The sequence below is a fragment of the Ixodes scapularis genome, unplaced genomic scaffold (assembly GCF_016920785.2).
Source record: "Ixodes scapularis isolate PalLabHiFi unplaced genomic scaffold, ASM1692078v2 PGA_scaffold1__304_contigs__length_218370807, whole genome shotgun sequence".
In the NCBI taxonomy this organism is placed as follows: Eukaryota; Metazoa; Arthropoda; class Arachnida; order Ixodida; family Ixodidae; genus Ixodes; species Ixodes scapularis.
Genome location: NW_024609846.1, coordinates 86,613,889 through 86,630,910, shown reverse-complemented (window position 1 = coordinate 86,630,910; position 17,022 = coordinate 86,613,889). Strand labels below are relative to the sequence as shown.

General features: G+C 49.8%; 1 protein-coding gene across 1 annotated transcript; it reads right to left on the bottom strand.

Annotated features, from left to right (window-relative positions):
* Positions 1-15,945: 15,945 nt before the first annotated feature.
* Positions 15,946-16,521, bottom strand: LOC121836105. The gene has a single exon (XM_042290832.1). It carries the CDS (start codon positions 16,519-16,521, stop codon positions 15,946-15,948), a length of 576 nt encoding a protein of 191 aa, XP_042146766.1.
* Positions 16,522-17,022: the final 501 nt, after the last annotated feature.

Genomic DNA, 17,022 nt, shown 5'->3' with positions numbered 1-17,022 from the left:
TGGTTCTGAACAGGTCGAGGTTCGGTTGAGACGTTGGTGAATAAGAAAACGTTTTCAATATATAAATATAAATCATCAGAAAAACAAAACACTAGGACACTCATAACAACAATGAATTAGAACGTCGGATAAAACAAGGAAATGTAAACGAGCGTTTGCTGCCGTTCAAAAAGGCACAGAGCACGGACACTGCAACTTACTCGGGCGTTCTCCAGATTGACGTCCGCTGATGCAACGGGCAGCGAAGGGCATAGAACCAAGCCGCACTACGTTCCCACTTATGAGTTTAGCTCTCTCCTCAAGTCCAGAATCTCGTCTAATTCAGCCACCATATTAATGTCTTTTATTTTTCTTTTTGTAAAAATGTCTGCTAGGGTAAAAACAGGGGAAAAAAGGAAAGCTATTTCCATTTTCGAAGTGCTCGCCAAAAGCTGATGCACAAAAAGAATGAAGGAGATGTAGCTAACCTGGCTGGAATTCACAGATAAAGTGGGGCAACACTAGAAGCTAAACTACAAAAAGTAGGTAGCTTTAAATTAAGGTCAAATAAGGTGAAGAAAATACATCCTCTTTCCCAAGAGAAGACGACAGTGTGCAGCAACGAACTAGGACGCATGTGGCACTAACATCTTCACATATTATCACAACTCGTTTAGTGGATTTTAGGGTAGACGGAGCGTTCTCTCTCGTTGTGACATTACGAAAGGTCACTATAACCGAGAAGGAAATTATAAATTCTTGTCTGTGCATTTACCTCCTTGAGCATCTCAAAGAGGTACACAATCACCTGGTGTCCTCCTCTCCCCGTCTTCGATCGCAAAGAAAACACAAAGGGACTAAAAAAAAGCGGATATAGCTAGCCCCCCACTTCGTCGTTCTCTTTTGTGTAGAAATACCCATTTGGATCTTCTGACATTGTTGTCAGGGTCTAAACAAAATACATTCAAATTGATTCAGGGGCTTGGTGTTGTAAAGAAAGGCTTTGGGGAACTGAAGAGTGTCAAGCCTCTCTTTGAGCTGGTCAATGCGCGTGACAGTTCGACTGAGATCGACTTTAGGGATTACAACGAATCCGCGACGTAAATTAGGGAATTACTTTACAATTACCGTAGCAAATATTTATTTATTCTGCCACTAAATTACTAATGAATGTAAGGCCATTCCAAGCAATTTCGTTATTTCTAGCGGATTACGTGCAAGTCTGTTAAATAGAATATTGCCACGCACGTCACCGACCGAGCCCGTGCCTGGCCGAATGATTAGCGCGCTTGACAGTCACGCGGAAGGTAGAGGTTCGATTGCAGCCAGCGGATCATGTCCTTTTATTCCTTCTTTCAACTTGGAATTCTCGTACGTTTGAGAACATTCTCGTCTGATCGAGTTCCAAATGTTCTACGCGCCGAAAGTTCTGCACCAAATGTTCCAGAAACCCACGAGTGTACTCCGCATGGCGAGCGGAGAATGTCTCGCCCAGCGTTCGATCCTGCTGTTACGCCGACTTCGACGCTCTTTTATTATCTTCTATTTCCTTTTTGTTTTGGGCTCAAGTTCGCCACATTAAACGCCTATTTCTTCCTGTTTAATTATTGTACTTTTGGGCACCACCCGTGACAATATGGAACACCACGTCAGAGGTCTCTCCGCTTCAACGCGTTCATAAAACTGTTATTGCTGCCGTAGAAGGACGAATTAAACTGCCGTCAACAACGAAGAAGTGTGTAAGCAACACGCCTAGCGGAATTGCTAAGTTCTTCGTGACGTGGCGCACCCAGAAAACGAAATAAAAACAAGTATGCGCCTCATGGAGAAACATGGAAAACCCGACCGACCCACGTCATGCTTCCATTAGCCACATATTGAGGAATCACGTGGTGGCGTCGCCTATTACAGAGGCGAGAGAAGGAATTTTTCTGACAGCTGCGGAGCGCGCGTTGTCCACACCTGTATGTTTTAAGCCGCACTATAGGTCAATATTAAATCCCTACTTACCTCAGGTGTAGAAGGCTGGACTGGTGACGTATCTTTCATAAGGATATCTTTGTTAACGGGTAGTCTAGAAAATGAAGCGCATTTCGATTTAGGAACCCTTATTTCAAAACACTTCGTCTGCAATCGGAACGCAAGCAGCAGTGGACTGAATTCAGTTGGAACTATGTCTCGCCACCTCAAGCGACCGGCATTTTATACATGTACGTCGGTAAACCTTATTCCCATTTTATGCTGCCGAACAAGTTTGGTGCCTTTTAAAGTTAATTAGTTTTGCAGGAAACAACAGACCTGGAGTCGCTTATTTTGGGAGACAACTGCACACATCCTGCATTACATTTCAACAGCGTCCCAATGGCATGTGCGATATTTGACCTTGGCACCATTCGTACCGACATGTTGACGACTTCACATCCTGCGGAAAATTTTCCAACGGTAAAACACTCGTACATACAGGTGCAGTTATGGCTACGGTCCACGGTGGCCATCTTGAAATGCTACAAAGCGGTTTTTTCTCAATTTTTATAATACAATCTTAAACTTCGTACTCAACAGTAACTGTGTTAATCTTATTAGGGTAGATAATATAGTGCCACACTAATTGCTTCATTAGATAACAAACGAGTAAATATTTCGACATATGCTTCTTCTTTAATCGTCTAAAATAATGTTAAGAGGGTGATATTTTATACTGCGCACTCAGTACTATATTATAGTACTGGGTTCTATATAAGTGGACGAGATCTTTATGGAATTATTTTAGTGTTTGTGTGTGAGTTTTTCAGTTTTATGGTACAAATTTACTAATTTTAACATGTGTTTTAAAAGATAAAGCACACAGGGTCCGAAAGAGGGTTCATTACAATAGGCTAAGATGGCTGACGAGGCACTGGTCCTTTAGAGCTCACATATATGATAGGGTCCAATGGTAAATATCTATCGTAAACGAAGAGAAAAAAAATTGAGCTGATAGCTACAAACTGGAACAAACTGGTCGGAATATTCCCGATAACATACGAATATCTAAATAACGAAACCATACAATGCAATGTACAAAAGATACAGGAATGATTGAATATATAGAGAGTCTAAATGTGATATAAGCCGCCGCAGAGGTCACGAAGATGTATTCACTGCCACGTAAAACAATTGATGTCCAAAAAGAAAACAAAACACGAGTGCCTCATGCATTCGTTTTACCATTACCCAAACTTCTTAACCTTGTCTTTCATGAATTTGTCAACCTTTGTGTTTAAAATTAACTTACCTACTGTTCTCACACAATACTAGAATTGTAGATTAAGGAACTTGAGCAAGTTGTACTCCAATGTATCGAAAAAAAAATACTACCGTTTCAGTACATTTAGCAACTCATGAACTGCCACGAAGAATGCTTTTAAATTTTGGGCCATGCCTGTCATAAAACATTGTATGCTGTGGTTCAGGCAAACTGCTCCGTCTTTCCATCATCTCTATCACTCACTCCTTTGCTGTACTATTGAAGTCACTTGCGCAAGAAAGGTAGCGTTGTGAAAAACCTTTATTTGTCAGAAAAGCACTCAGCAGTAAGGCCACTAAATAGTCATTCGTATTTAAATCGTGGGCACGCGAGCGAGCCTCCAAAACTTTGTACAGTCTGGTATTTCACCTCTTTCAGGTGGCGATGTGTCGGGGGTCGGTGACATCGACGGCATAGACATCTGAAAGCCCTTTGGGAGGGCCTGCCCTCTCCCTGTAATGAAATCCTTCTCAACATTGATTCAGTCAGCAATAGCTCTTTGTTGATCGTCGGAAATCGTAAGGTTGTCCTTGGAACCTACCTTAAAGGGATACTTCAACGAAATTTGAAATATTCCTGTCGCATTTAAAAATAGGTTGAATATGATCCACAATACCCGTGAATGACAATCGCACGTCTATATTTTGAGCCCGGTGGCTGTATTTTTCGTTAGAAACAGCCCACTCTGGCAAGCGCTCGGAGAAGGCCCAGCGGAGACCACGTGACATCCAACGCCATCGTGACGTAGGTCGTCTCAAGACGAGCAAAGCTACGGCGAGGCTGACGTCGAGAGGATGGCCTAGCCGTTCCAGCCACCGAAGCGGCTGCTTTTGTACGAATTTGGAGTGACGGGTTAATCTTCTGTAATCTTTTAGGGGGACAATAGCGACTTCTGCGACACACAAAAGGCATTCTCGGGAAGAGGGGAGTTCCTCCTGCCCCTCTTCTCTCGTCGTGGCCGGAGGCGAGACAACCTCCGTCACTAGCTGTCTAGGTTCCTAGACGGGCATTACAAGCGAGGCGTTAGCGACATCCACCAGGTGCTCTTTTCTAATCGTTTAATTCGTTTTAAAATTCCTTTTCGTGACTTTTTTAACAAGATATTGGTATGTTCGATGTGATGCTGCTCCTTTGAACACATATAGATAAAAAATGAGCGCCGAAATTTCGTTGTAGTATCCCTTTAATGAATCCAAAGATCAGCGTAGCCAAGTTCCAAGAGGTGCACAACCCGTCGAAGGCCTTGAAGAAATGATGCTCAATTCTCGCAATAGAACAGTGCTCAAGGGCTTTTACAAGTTTACAGAACATCTAATTAGGCCTATATGGCTTCAAGAGCTGTTTGTGAACCATTTTCTATAAAACCCCGGGAGAAAGATAGTGGCCGGTTGTCCCCCCTACTACGTCGACATCCAACGGGCTCTGTGTGAGCTTGAAAACATGGCATCTACAAACGCGACGATAAGATCATCAGAAGAGAGATATCGAAAATGGCGAACGCACCGCTGAAGTCAAACTAAACATTTTCTCACCGATATTCGTAGAAAAGGGATGTTTATTCGAACGAACACACTTTGTGCACCCTTTTAACACAACATCGGTCTTTGTACACAGAAAACATTGTAACACCCATAATCGTGTAAAAAAGGTGTAAGGAGAGTGCAAGTTAGGAAACACACCCTTTTTACACCATTTTTACACGATTTCTGAACATCAGTGGGTGTAAAAAGGGTGTGTTGACGTCTTAAACCCTTTACAAGCCCTTTTTACGTCCCACTTTAGCGATGGTTTCTGAAATCATGTAAAAAGGGTGTATGGGCGAATTTACGCCCTTCATTCACACAGTGTGAGAGGGGCGTAATGTTGATACTGTCGATTACACCCATGATTTCATAACCGTTCATGTTTATTGCTTTGGTGAAACGGTTGCTGATGTACGACGGTACAAACATCGAATATAATTAATTGCCACACAAAGGCGCGTATGGTAAAGAAGTGCTAGAGAACATTTTTTGCAACTCCGATCGAACTCTCCGTCCGACAGGAGCCGAACATTACGTGTCGCGCGTGCATCTGTTTTATCAGTTCAACTTCGATTTAAAAAATCACCTACGCTCGCAAAAGGTGACCGTGGACGTGTAAATATACAGCCCAGGCAACGCACCGTATTTCGCCGATATTGGATCTATTCGAAAAGATTGTGCCCACATCATTTTGGTTTAGCCAATATTTAACGAATGGGATGAGTCGCGCCGACGATATCCTGATATAACGTACGCGACGCTGTTTTTAGTTGAGTGTTGAGAGTATCCTGCGTGAATCGGCTACGCCGGAGAGGTATTTCTATTTCTTTACCGCCTAAAATACGACGTTAAAAAAAATATTAGGGAAAACGGAATTTGCTTGCTTTTAGCCCGAGAAGTTTTTCTCTGGCAAAAAGCAAGCAAACTCCGTTTTGCATAACCTTTTTTTTTTTTCCTTTTTTCTTAATTGCGCTGAAGCTTGGAACAAACTGTGGCGTCCTTATTTCGGGTAGTACAAACTCACCTGAATGAAACAATCAATACACTTCCAAACACATGGAGAAAAAAAGGAAAGGGAAAGAAGGAATTCAAACGCATAAACAAGACTACGATCAACGAGTTCTACCCAGAGAGTATAAGCCACTCCCCGGCTCCACAGTTTTCGAAAGGGAGCCGCCAGTCGAATGACAACAACTTCAAGGTCCCACACACAAGGCGACCCTCCCTGTGCAGCCCAGGAGGCAGCAGAGGGAGATTAGCAGCTCTGTCCACCCCGCTTTGACCTCTTCTTCTGATAAGCCTTCCCACTTTCTTTTTGCGTCAGGGTGGCTGTGAGCGAGTGCGAAGGTCGCTTCTAACGAATCAGTTGCTGCGTTTACATGGATGCGACGGCAGCGCATCGGATCCAGTTAGCGAATCGGATCCACTTCAACCACTACGTTTGCGTGGATTCAGATCGACCAGGAGCGGCACCTCGCGTCGAAGGATCCCAACGCAAACCTCGTTACCTTCGGATTGTTTCCGAGGTGTCCGGTTTGCCTAGCAGCATGCAAAGCAAAGCTGCCGTAATCCTTCGAGCACTCGATTCGATCGGCTAGCGTATACATGGAGAGTCTCGATTCGGATTGGCCATCTCAAACCACCCCGTCCCAGCGGATCAGATCGGATCGGATTCGATCGGATCCGATCCGAGTTGCTTACATGGACCGATTCGATTCGTTAACTGGATTCGATGCGCTGCAGTCGCATCCATGTAAACGTAGCCAGAGGTGTGGAGCGAAACACGTGACCGCTCTCCGTAGGACAAAAACGCTTGAACGAAAATTCGTCACGCGACTCGCTCTGACGCGCTGATGGCTCACTTGGGTCATAGCGTTCGCCGTTTGCCAGTTTATGGTGAGTTGTAGGGACCACGTAAATCCGGTTTCCAAAAAGCGTCCATCAGTGTTCTCTTTTTCGTGCAAGCAGGTCCTGACGAGTTCCATTTCGCGACCGTGGTTTTTTCGTCCTGAACGACCATAATACATCTACGTCAACTTTTTGATCTATTGGCCGTTTATTTCGTCGGAGTCTGTGGAATTATTGTGCTGTGTCTGTTGGACGAGTTTCGACAAAGAGCTGCTCATCGGCGGACGCGAGGCTTCCGTTGAATGTGATCGACCGCCTTCATCCTCGACATTGTGTTTGCGAAATGTTCTGTGCTGCCCGAATCGAAGATTATGCATCTATCACGGATTCCATGAGATCGCTGTCTTATTTGCAAATACTCTGCAAGCATGCTTCTGATAGTGGTCCTGCTTCCGTCTCAATAGACGATTTTAGTGTTTACAAACATGAACTGCCGCTTGCGTCCCAAGTAACTTCCGGTCGTTCCGTCTTTGCGAGCCTGTCGAGTTTTGCTTACGTCACCAGTGCTAGAAAGAATAAATGTCGCGGGAAAAGTGAAGTTGGAGATTTAACTAGGGGCTTCGGTCGGATGCAATGTTCATGATCATACAGAGGCGTACTGGTCCTAGTCTGGCCCAAGTATACTCGCACGAACCGCCGTTGACTCAGAAGCGTCTTGGTCGTGGTGAAATTGCGAGGATAAAAGGGAACTATTTCTTTCAGTCTTGCCTTCGCCAAGCTTGATGATGTGCGCGTGAACGTCGTTTTGCCCTTTGGCAAGCCTGTAATTGCACGCACGTGCCCGCACAAGCAGAGACATGGGTGCGGCCAGATGCCCTGCTTGCAATCGTCTAAAGGGAATTTAGTAGAACCTAATGGAATCTTGATCGAAAAATAAAAAATGAACCAGGCATGTTTTGACTCATTCGCAGTCATTTCTTCGTTCAGTCTTATGGGTTATTACACCCAACTTTAAGGGTGTTCGTCATTGCGTTTTTTTTTACTTCCCTTTCTGGTGGTGGTACACCCAATTTAGAGGACGTACTGGGCAGTCATAACACCCTAATAAAACGGTGTATCGTGGAATTACACCTTAATTTAAGGGTGTTCGAAATAACGCCTTTATTTTGGGGCGTTTGGAAAAACGGCCCACTCTTTGGGCGTTTTGCTACACCAAGGAGGGTGTTAGTTATAGGACAAGCAATCTACGCCTTCAAGGGTGTAATGATGTTTAGTGTGTAAGGTTACTGTAATAGATCCTTCAGGCAGCGCGGTTGGAACAGAACAACGGTTTATTTCCGTATGAGCGTTTGTATACACTGCGCATGTTATGATAAGCGAACGCGGCTTGCGTTGGTGATAGGTGCTGATAGGCGATAACAACGAATATACAATGTCACTACATGACACTCCTTTCTCCTACGATTAGGTGCACAAAACAAAAAAGAACGCTTGGTTAATCATTAACGCCATAGCGTACAACAGGATGTCGATTGCGTGTTGATCTTCGTGGTGGAGTCGGATCTTGCGTTGCCGTCTCCGGGCTCGTCTCCGGCCGCTGCCAGGGGCCCGCTGTGGGTGGGAGCCTGACGTGGTAGTCCACCCTTGTACTGGCGTCCCCTTGAGGCGCCGTCCAGGCTCGTCTCAGCTGGTTCCGGTGTCTGTGATGGCGCTCCCCGTTGTCCAGTTGGACCGTCTACGACACCTGGCCTCGCACTTCCACCACGGTAGCTGCTGTCCACCGGGGTGCTGGATTGAAACTCTTTGCGTAGACTGCGTAACCCACAGCAAAACACTTTGTTGGCGACGCCTGAACCTCAGGTTCACGCTGACGATCTGGGTGAAGTCTGTCCAAGGCCGTCCTCAACCTCCGCCCCATCATCAATTCTGCCGGTGACTTTCCCGTGACAGAATGCTGCATGGTGCGTTGTTTAAACAAGAACCGCGCAATCTTGCACTGAGTTGTGCCTTCCTGTTGTTTCTTCAAAGCTTCCTTGACTTCTCTTACCATCCGTTCGGCCCTGCCATTACTGGCGGGATGATAAGGTGCTGCGAACACTGTACGAACACCGTTCAATTTCAAAAACGTTTGTAATTCAGCACCAATGAATGCTGTGCCATTATCAGAGACAATTACGTCTGGCACCCCGTGAGTCGCAAACATTTTCCTTAAGCTGGTGACGACAGCTGAAGACTTCATTGATGGCATGATTTCTACCTCTGCCCAGTTGCTGTACGCATCAACTACAATTATAAACATTTCTCCCTTGACTGGCCCCGCGAAGTCTATGTGTAGACGACTCCATGGTTGATCTGGCTTGACCCAGAAATACACTGGAGCCTTGGGATCGCTTTGGCGGTTACTTTGACACGGCTGACAGTACCGCACACATTCTTCAATCTGGCTGTCCACTTTTGGCCACCACATAAGCTCTCTTGCTGAAGCTTTCATGGCACTCATTCCCGGGTGGTTTGCATGCAGCAACTGAAGTACCCTCTCTCTTGCTACTTGCGGAATGACCACACGGTTTCCCCACAGTATACAATCACGATGCAACGACAACTCGGACTTCTTTACCTCGTAAGGCGCGAACGCATTGTCCGCTTGCCTCGACGGCCAGCCACTGAGGATCCAATCCTTGACCTTCGATAATATGCAGTCTTCCTTGGTCATCCTTGCGAGGTCTGCCGCCTGGAGTGGAGCACACTCGACAGCTTCAAGCAGGAGCACGTCCCCCGGTGGCTGTAGCTCGTCTTCGTCTCCCACGATTGGCAGACGACTGAGTGCATCAGCGTTGGAGTTGTCTTCGCCTCGCCTGTACTGAATGCGATAGTTATACGCCCCCAACAACAAAATCCAGCGAAGCATCCTGGGCGACAGCACTTCTGGCACCCGCTTCTCAGTGTTGAACAACCCCAACAGCGGCTTATGATCCGTTACTACGATAAAGTCTCTTCCGGCCAGGTACTGGTGAAATCTTCTCACTCCGAAGACGACTGCTAAACCTTCTTTGTCAATCTGCGCATAGTTGCGTTCACTAGTGTGGAGGCCATGCCGGGCCAGAAGAAGGTTCGTGCGAACTCTCTCGTGCCAGAACAACAAGTGACTTTTATTCTGTCGAAAATAACACACGAAGCCGCCCCCGCGGTGGCACAGGGTTGCCTGCGGCAATCACGTACGCGAGGGTTGCGCCCTCTACATCTCCCCCCTCAGAATCACACTAAAGGTTCAACTTCCTGGGACGCACCACCCGTCGGCTACACTTGGTTCTTTGTACAGGTGAGGTATCCAAGTCAGGTTCGTTGCGCCGGAGGTTGTGGCGCGTAGGCGAAGGTGGCTGCTGAGGTTGGGCCGATCCTTGAGCTGCAGGTGCCACCAACTCTTGAGGAGGAACCAGTCCTTGAGGAAGAGCCAGTCCTTGAGATGCAGGTGCAGGTGGTTGCCGAGGGGAAGCCCGTTCCTGCGCTGCAGGTGCCGCCAGTTCTTGAGAAGGAGCCAGACCTTGAGCCTCTTCTCTCGCAATTGGGTCTTCACTGCCTGTCCTGAAAGGCACCAAGTTTCACCGGTTGCGCTGCCAGATTGCTCCCTCATCTGTTTCCACCACGTACGACCTGGGACGTTGCGCTGGACTGAGGACAGCAGCCTTTACCCGTTCCGGACGAACCCAGACGCGGGCACCGTCTTCCAGCGGCGAGAGGCTTCTAGCCCGATGGCGGCGATCAAAGTCGGTGACTTGCCGACGTTTGAGCTTCGCGGCCTTGGTGGCCATCTCCTCCTGCGGCTTGCTACTTGGCACCAACAGTCTCCCCTCCTTGGAAAGTCTGGTGCGGAGTCGGCGCCCCATCAACAATTGCGCCGGACTGAAACCTGAGGGTCCGGGGGTATCTCGGTAGTTGAGCAAAGCCAGGCACGGATCGTGCGCCTTGCGTAGCAAGTTCTTCACTGTGCGCACCATGCGCTCTGCCTCCCCATTGGACTGTGGGAAGTTGGGGCTGCTTGTCTGGTGTACGATTCCGTACGATGCCATGAACCGAGCGAACTCGTTGGACTGGAAGGGTGGTCCGTTGTCTGAACGCAGAGTGGAGGGGATGCCGTGACGAGCGAAAATGCTCTTGAGCACTTGGATGACATGCCCAGCTGTTGCAGAGTTGAGCGAAACCACTTCCGGATAACTGGAATAATAGTCGACCACGAGGAGGTAAGTCTGTCGGTTCAGGTGAAACAAGTCAGCGCCCAGAAAGTCCCAAGGTAGACTTGGAAGCTGCGTGCTCCGAAGTGGCTCTGCTGGATTGTCTCGGTACGACGTGCACTGTTCGCATTGTGCCACGAGTGCTGCTATATCAGCGTTGATACTTGGCCACCATACTGATTCCCGGGCCCGAGCCTTGCATCTGTTAATGCCTTGGTGACCTTCATGAATCAAAGTCAGCGCTGTCGCACGTTGCACTGCTGGTACCACAATGCGAGTGCCTTTCAGGAGTAAACCATCACAAACCGAAAGTTCGTCCAACACGCTTGCATACTTCGTCAGGTGAAGCGGTAACTTAGACTTCGGAGGGAACCCGTTGTGGCACATCGACGCGAGTGCGCGACACTCCCCGTCGCTTGCTTGAGCAGTTCGAAGGTTCTCCAGCTGTAGAGATGCTGCTTCTGATGAGGTCTGAAGGACTTCCGCAGCAAACACTTCGATTGTGTCTACAGGACGAGACGAATCGGCAGGTTCCGTTGGCATACGAGACAGGGTGTCCGCTGTTGCGAGAAGCTTCCCAGGGACATATGACATTGTGAACTGGTATCGCATCACCTTCAGTCGAAGGCGCTGGATACGTGGAGGTACCACGTCCAGGTCCATCTTGCCAAACAGTGAGACCAGAGGCAGGTGATCTGTCTCTACGTCGAAGGCCAACCCACGGAGAAACTCGTCGAACCGTTGAATAGCCCATACAGCTGCCAGGGCTTCCTTCTCCGTTTGGCCATAACGTAATTCAGTCGCTGTAAGAGACCTCGACGCAAAAGCAACCGGTCTTCTTTCGCCGGAAGGCTGAGTTTGTAGAAGAACTGCCCCCAAGCCAAATAAACTGGCATCCGCTGAGACGACTGTTGGGTACGCCGGATGATACTTCGCCATACAGCGGTCCGAGACGAGCATCAGCTTGAGCTTCGTGAATGCTGTTTCTTGTTCGTGGGACCAGTTCCACGCAGCATTCTTGCTGAGGAGCGCTCGGATAGGAGCTGCAACGTCCGAAACGTGCGGAAGGAAACGCCCGAGGTGGTTCACCATGCCAAGGAGGCGTCTTGCACCTGCAATGTCAGTTGGCGCACTCATCTCCTTGATCGCTTGGAGCTTGCTTGGGTCAGGACGGATGCCCCTTGCAGATACCATCACCCCCAGGAAGGAAGCCTCGCTCTGGCGGAAGCAGCACTTCTCGTTCAAAGTGATGCCTGCGCGGGATAGTCGCATCAGGACTTGCTGCAGGCGGGAGTCGTGTTCTTCGAGAGTGCGTCCGAAGACGAGTATATCGTCTATCATGCACACAGTGCCTTCCAGGCCTTCCAAAATCCTGGACATCAGCTTCTGGAAAAATTCGGGCGCAGAGGTGATGCCGAAGGGCATCCGACGGAAGCAGTAGCGTCCGAAAGGTGTGATAAATGTGGTGAGTTCTTGCGATTCTTCCGCCAACTTCACCTGGTAGAAGCCTGATTTAGCGTCCAACTTGAACACCGTTGCGTCTCCCAGCAGGCCCAGGACCTGGTCGACCGTGGGAAGGATGTGGCGTTCTCGCAGGACCACCCGGTTTAACTTCGTAAGGTCCACGCAGAGCCTGTGGCCCCCAGTGGCTTTGAGGACGACCACCAGTCCGGCGCACCATGGTGTTGGCGTGTCAACTCTGCGAATGACACCTTCTTGTTCCATCTTCCGCAGTTCCTTGCGGACGACTTCCCGCAACGGAATGGGGATGCGCCTTGCCACGCTAAGAGAAAATGGAACAGCGTCTGGCTGGACGTGGATCTTGTATTCTTCAGAGAGAGATCCGAGGCCATTAAACAGCTTGTCACAAGTCTGAGAAGAGACTTTGACGGTAGGAGGGTCCTTTTCTTTCGATGAGACGCCGTCGACGAATTTGACGACTTGAAGTGCCTGAATGGCTGGAAAGCCCAAAAGAGGCACGGAGAGAGATTTTACCACATATAGTCTTTGCTGGGTTGACTTGCCTCTCCACAGCAAAGTGGCCATGAAGGACCCAAGAACGTTGAGTGGCTGCTGCCCTGGCCCGAAGAGAGTGTCGTCCACCTTGTCGAGGGACGGCAGCAGGTTGGGGAAGGTGTTCGAGACGGCTGAAACTTCGACTCCCGAGTCAACCTTGAACACTTCCGTGTAGTCGTTGACAGTTACTTCCACGAACTTGCCTTGGTCGGAGTTGCGAACAGCGTGCAAACCCAACTCTGCCACCTGGGTCGACCGTTTCTTCCGGGAACGGCAGACGTCCGCGAAATGGCCTTTTTTCTTGCAGTGGTTGCACAACGAGCTGCGGGCGGGGCATTCCGAGCGAACGTGTGAAGCGCGGCCGCAGTAGCCGCACGAGCTAGAGCTTGAGGTGCGCTTGTCGCGTGCTGAACTGTACTTGACGCGTCCCGCTTGTGGCTGCCGAGACTTGGCAGCGTCGAGGCTCACCGGTCGAGACTGCGTGTCGTGGCCTGCGAGCTGGTCTTTCTGCTTTTGGGCGTCTTCTGCTTGTCTCGCCAGCACCCATGCTTCTTTGAGGGTTAACTTGGGGTTGCGGCAGAGCTGGTCGGCGAGGCGAGCGTCGCGTAAGCCTACGATGAAGCGGTCGCGGACAAGGCGTTCCACGACCTCGGGTGACGGGTAGTTGCATCTCTTGCAGAGCTTGCAGAGTTCCGCATAGTAGCTGTCCACCGTTTCCCCCGGCTGCTGGACACGCCGGTGAAACTGCGCCGACTCGTACACCTCATTGAGGGGGTGAATGAAATGGGCCGTAAACTTCTCTACGACCACGTTGTAGTCCGCAGGAGCGTCGCCGAGGTTGAACGTCGCAAGAAGAGGACGAGCTTCCGGCCCCATGCAATAAAGAAGTGTGCGGACCTGAACTTCTCCCGACACCTGTCGAAGACTGGAAGCGAAGGCGTAGTCCTCGAAAAGGCTTAGCCACGTCGGCCAGGAACCGGCGTTCTCGAAGTCGAAGCGGTCGGGCTGATGCAGAGAAAGACCTTGCCATGAAAGCTTGGCGCCGTTTCCTTCGTCGTCAGGCATGGCAGCGAGCAGGACGGCAGCGAGCAGGAACCCGGCGGTCGAAAGCCGGGCGACGGGCGAGCGAACTACGCAGTTACGGCGGAGACGATTCATGCGGAGGCGAGGAATACTTCGTTAGGCATAACGTTTGGCACTTCTGACACCATGTGGAGGCCATGCCGGGCCAGAAGAAGGTTCGTGCGAACTCTCTCGTGCCAGAACAACAAGTGACTTTTAGTCTGTCGAAAATAACACACGAAGCCGCCCCCGCGGTGGCACAGGGTTGCCTGCGGCAATCACGTACACGAGGGTTGCGCCCTCTACAACTAGCACCGAGAGTTCGTGACGCGTACGCTATAGGTTGTTCTTTCCCGTCATCAGCCCTATGCGCCAGCACGGCCCCTACTCCGACAAGCGACGCGTCGCAGCACAAAACGAAAGGCCGCTTGGGGTCATAGGGAACAAGTACTGCCTCCGAGCTAAGCAACTTCTTCAGCTTTTCGAACGCCCGCTGGTGCTCCCCTGTCCATTTCCATTCTTGCTCGTGGTCCAACAGCCGATTAAGGGGTTCCGCCACTTCTGTCTTCCCCTTGAGGAAACTGGCGTAGAAATTTAACAACCCCAAGAAAGCTTGAAGCTGCTTCCTGCTTGTCGGCGGTGGCGCTTGCTGAATGGCGTCAGTCTTGCTCTGGCTCGGGTGGATACCTGTGGAATCGATTCTATGTCCCAGGAATTCAATGCTTGCTTGACTGAATTCCCACTTTTCTTTGTTTACTCTTAGCTGCGCGCTTTGCAGACGCGCCAGCACGGCTGCAAGCATTTCCGAGTGTTCGTCTGCGTTGCTTCCCGATATCAAGATATCATCGAGATTAGCCTTCACCCCCGAAATGCCCGTCAATAACGTGTCGATGACTCGCTGAAACACCCACGGCGCCACCGAGATTCCAAACGGCAGCCGCGGGCCTTGCATAGCAATTTAATCGTGTTGATGGTCATCATTTCTGCTGATTCATCGTCTAGGCTGAGCTGTTGATACGCCTGAGTTAAGTCGAGCTTGGCAAAAATTTTACTCGACCCCAACGTCGCTAGCATTTCCGCGGTCGTGGGCAAAGGATATCCGCTGCTTTTAATAGCCTTGTTAACGGTAGTACGGTAATACCAACATAAACACAAGGTTCCGTTTTTTTTTCCTCACCACTATCAGCGGTGTCGCCCAGTTTGAGTACTCAACCGGCTCCCAGACGCCTTGTTGCACCAGGCGATCCACTTCCTTGGCCACGTCGTCCTTGAGGGCCAGCGGGACAGGACGACTCTTGAGAAACACCGGGCGAGCGTCCTCTCGAAGTTCTATGTGAACTGGCGTTCCGTTGAGTCTAGGCAGGTCACTGCCGAAAACCTCAGCAAAACGCGATGTCACGTCCTCCACCTTGATCTGCTGACTTCCACTCAAACGGATGCCCAGCGACTCAAACCAGCTACGTCCGAGTAAACTGTTACCACGCTTCTTTACTACTAACAAAGGTAGCTCTGCTCTACAGCCTTTGAATTTCACTTCTACGTTTGCCCGACCCACCACGGACAATGATTCATTCGACCAGGTTACAAGCTTTGTGCCGGCTTCTTGCAGCGGTATCTTGCCTTGATTCTTCTCGATCAACCGAAACGTCTCTTCACTCACAATCGAGCAAGATGCTCCTGAATCGACTTCCATCGGAACTTTCTGCCCTTGAATGTGCACTTCTACCATGAACGTTTCAGCCTGTTCACGCACTTCGCATACAGAAAACAATGCGCTCATTTCATAGACGCCCTTGTTTTTCCCCTCCCGCTTGCGCAGGTCAGTTGGCTTCCGCGGCGTCTGATTCTCGTCTTTTGAACGACATGCGTTTGCCACGTGTCCAACCTTTTTGCATTTGAAACAAGCAGCCTTCCTAAAACGGCATACATGCGGAGCGTGCTTACCGTTGCAGCGGAAGCAGCTGACGTCGTCCGCCTTGGTGTCCAGTTTCATGCGTGTCGCTTAAACCAGACCCTCGCTTTCTTTGGTTCCGTCTTGAGCTTGCTTGCGTATATCGCGCTGCTGCTTCTCCGTTGCTTCCGCCGTCAGCGTCATGTCGTACGCCACCTCGAACGTAAGGTCACGTTCTGCGAGCAGCCGCTGTTGAACCGCTTCGTTCTTGATGCCGCATACGAACCGGACCCTCATCATGACGTCCAGTGGAAGCTGTTTATCACCGAAACCGCAGTCTTCAGCCAGCTTGCGGAGTGCCGTAACATACTCCGATGCCGCCTCACCGTGAGCTTGGTTTCTTCGGTAGAATAAGAATCTTGCGTACAGCTCCGAAGGCCTTGGATGCATGTGCTTCCGCACCGCCCCCTTGATGTCGTCGTAGCTCGCCCCCTTCGGTCTTGCTGGCTTGACCAAGGTCACGACTAGCCCGTAAGTGTCCTCGCCGCAACAACTCAGCAGAACCGCTCGTTTTTGCTCGTCCGTGGTTATCTTGTTTGCAGCGCAGAACATCTCTAGCCGTTCGACGTATTCATCCCAGGACGCATTCGTGCCGAGACGATATTCGCCAATCCTGCCGACCGACATCTTGCCCTACTCGACCGGGACTCGCTCGTCCGTCGATCCGCCTCGTCGCCAATGTAATAGATCCTTCAGACAGCGCGGTCGGAACAGAACAACGGTTTATTTCCGTGTGAGCGTTTATATACTCTGCGCATGTTATGATAAGCGAACGCGGCTTGCGTTGGTGATAGGTGCTGATAGCGATAACAACGAATATACAATGTCACTACATGACAGTTACAAAGGCTGAAACAAGGGTAGATTACCATAACGCCCTTCATACACCCTTCGTATACCATCCAGGAATAGAAATTGTGTTAAAAGGGTGTAGGACTTCCTGCTGCACAGTGCACTCTGACCGTGAAAGGGTGTGGTGGTGAAATGCACCCATAATATAAACGTTCATAGCGTTGAACGAACTTTGTGATGACGACGGGCAGCGAGAGAAGCATCATTGTCGATTGGCTGGCAACGTTACGCTATAGAACGTGCATCGCCCAAGACTGTTAGCGAACACAAACGCTC

What these genes read in the sequence shown, in the direction of transcription:
- LOC121836105 (XM_042290832.1), bottom strand. Translation starts at nt 16,521, where the DNA reads ATGTCGGTCGGCAGGATTGGCGAATATCGTCTCGGCACGAATGCGTCC.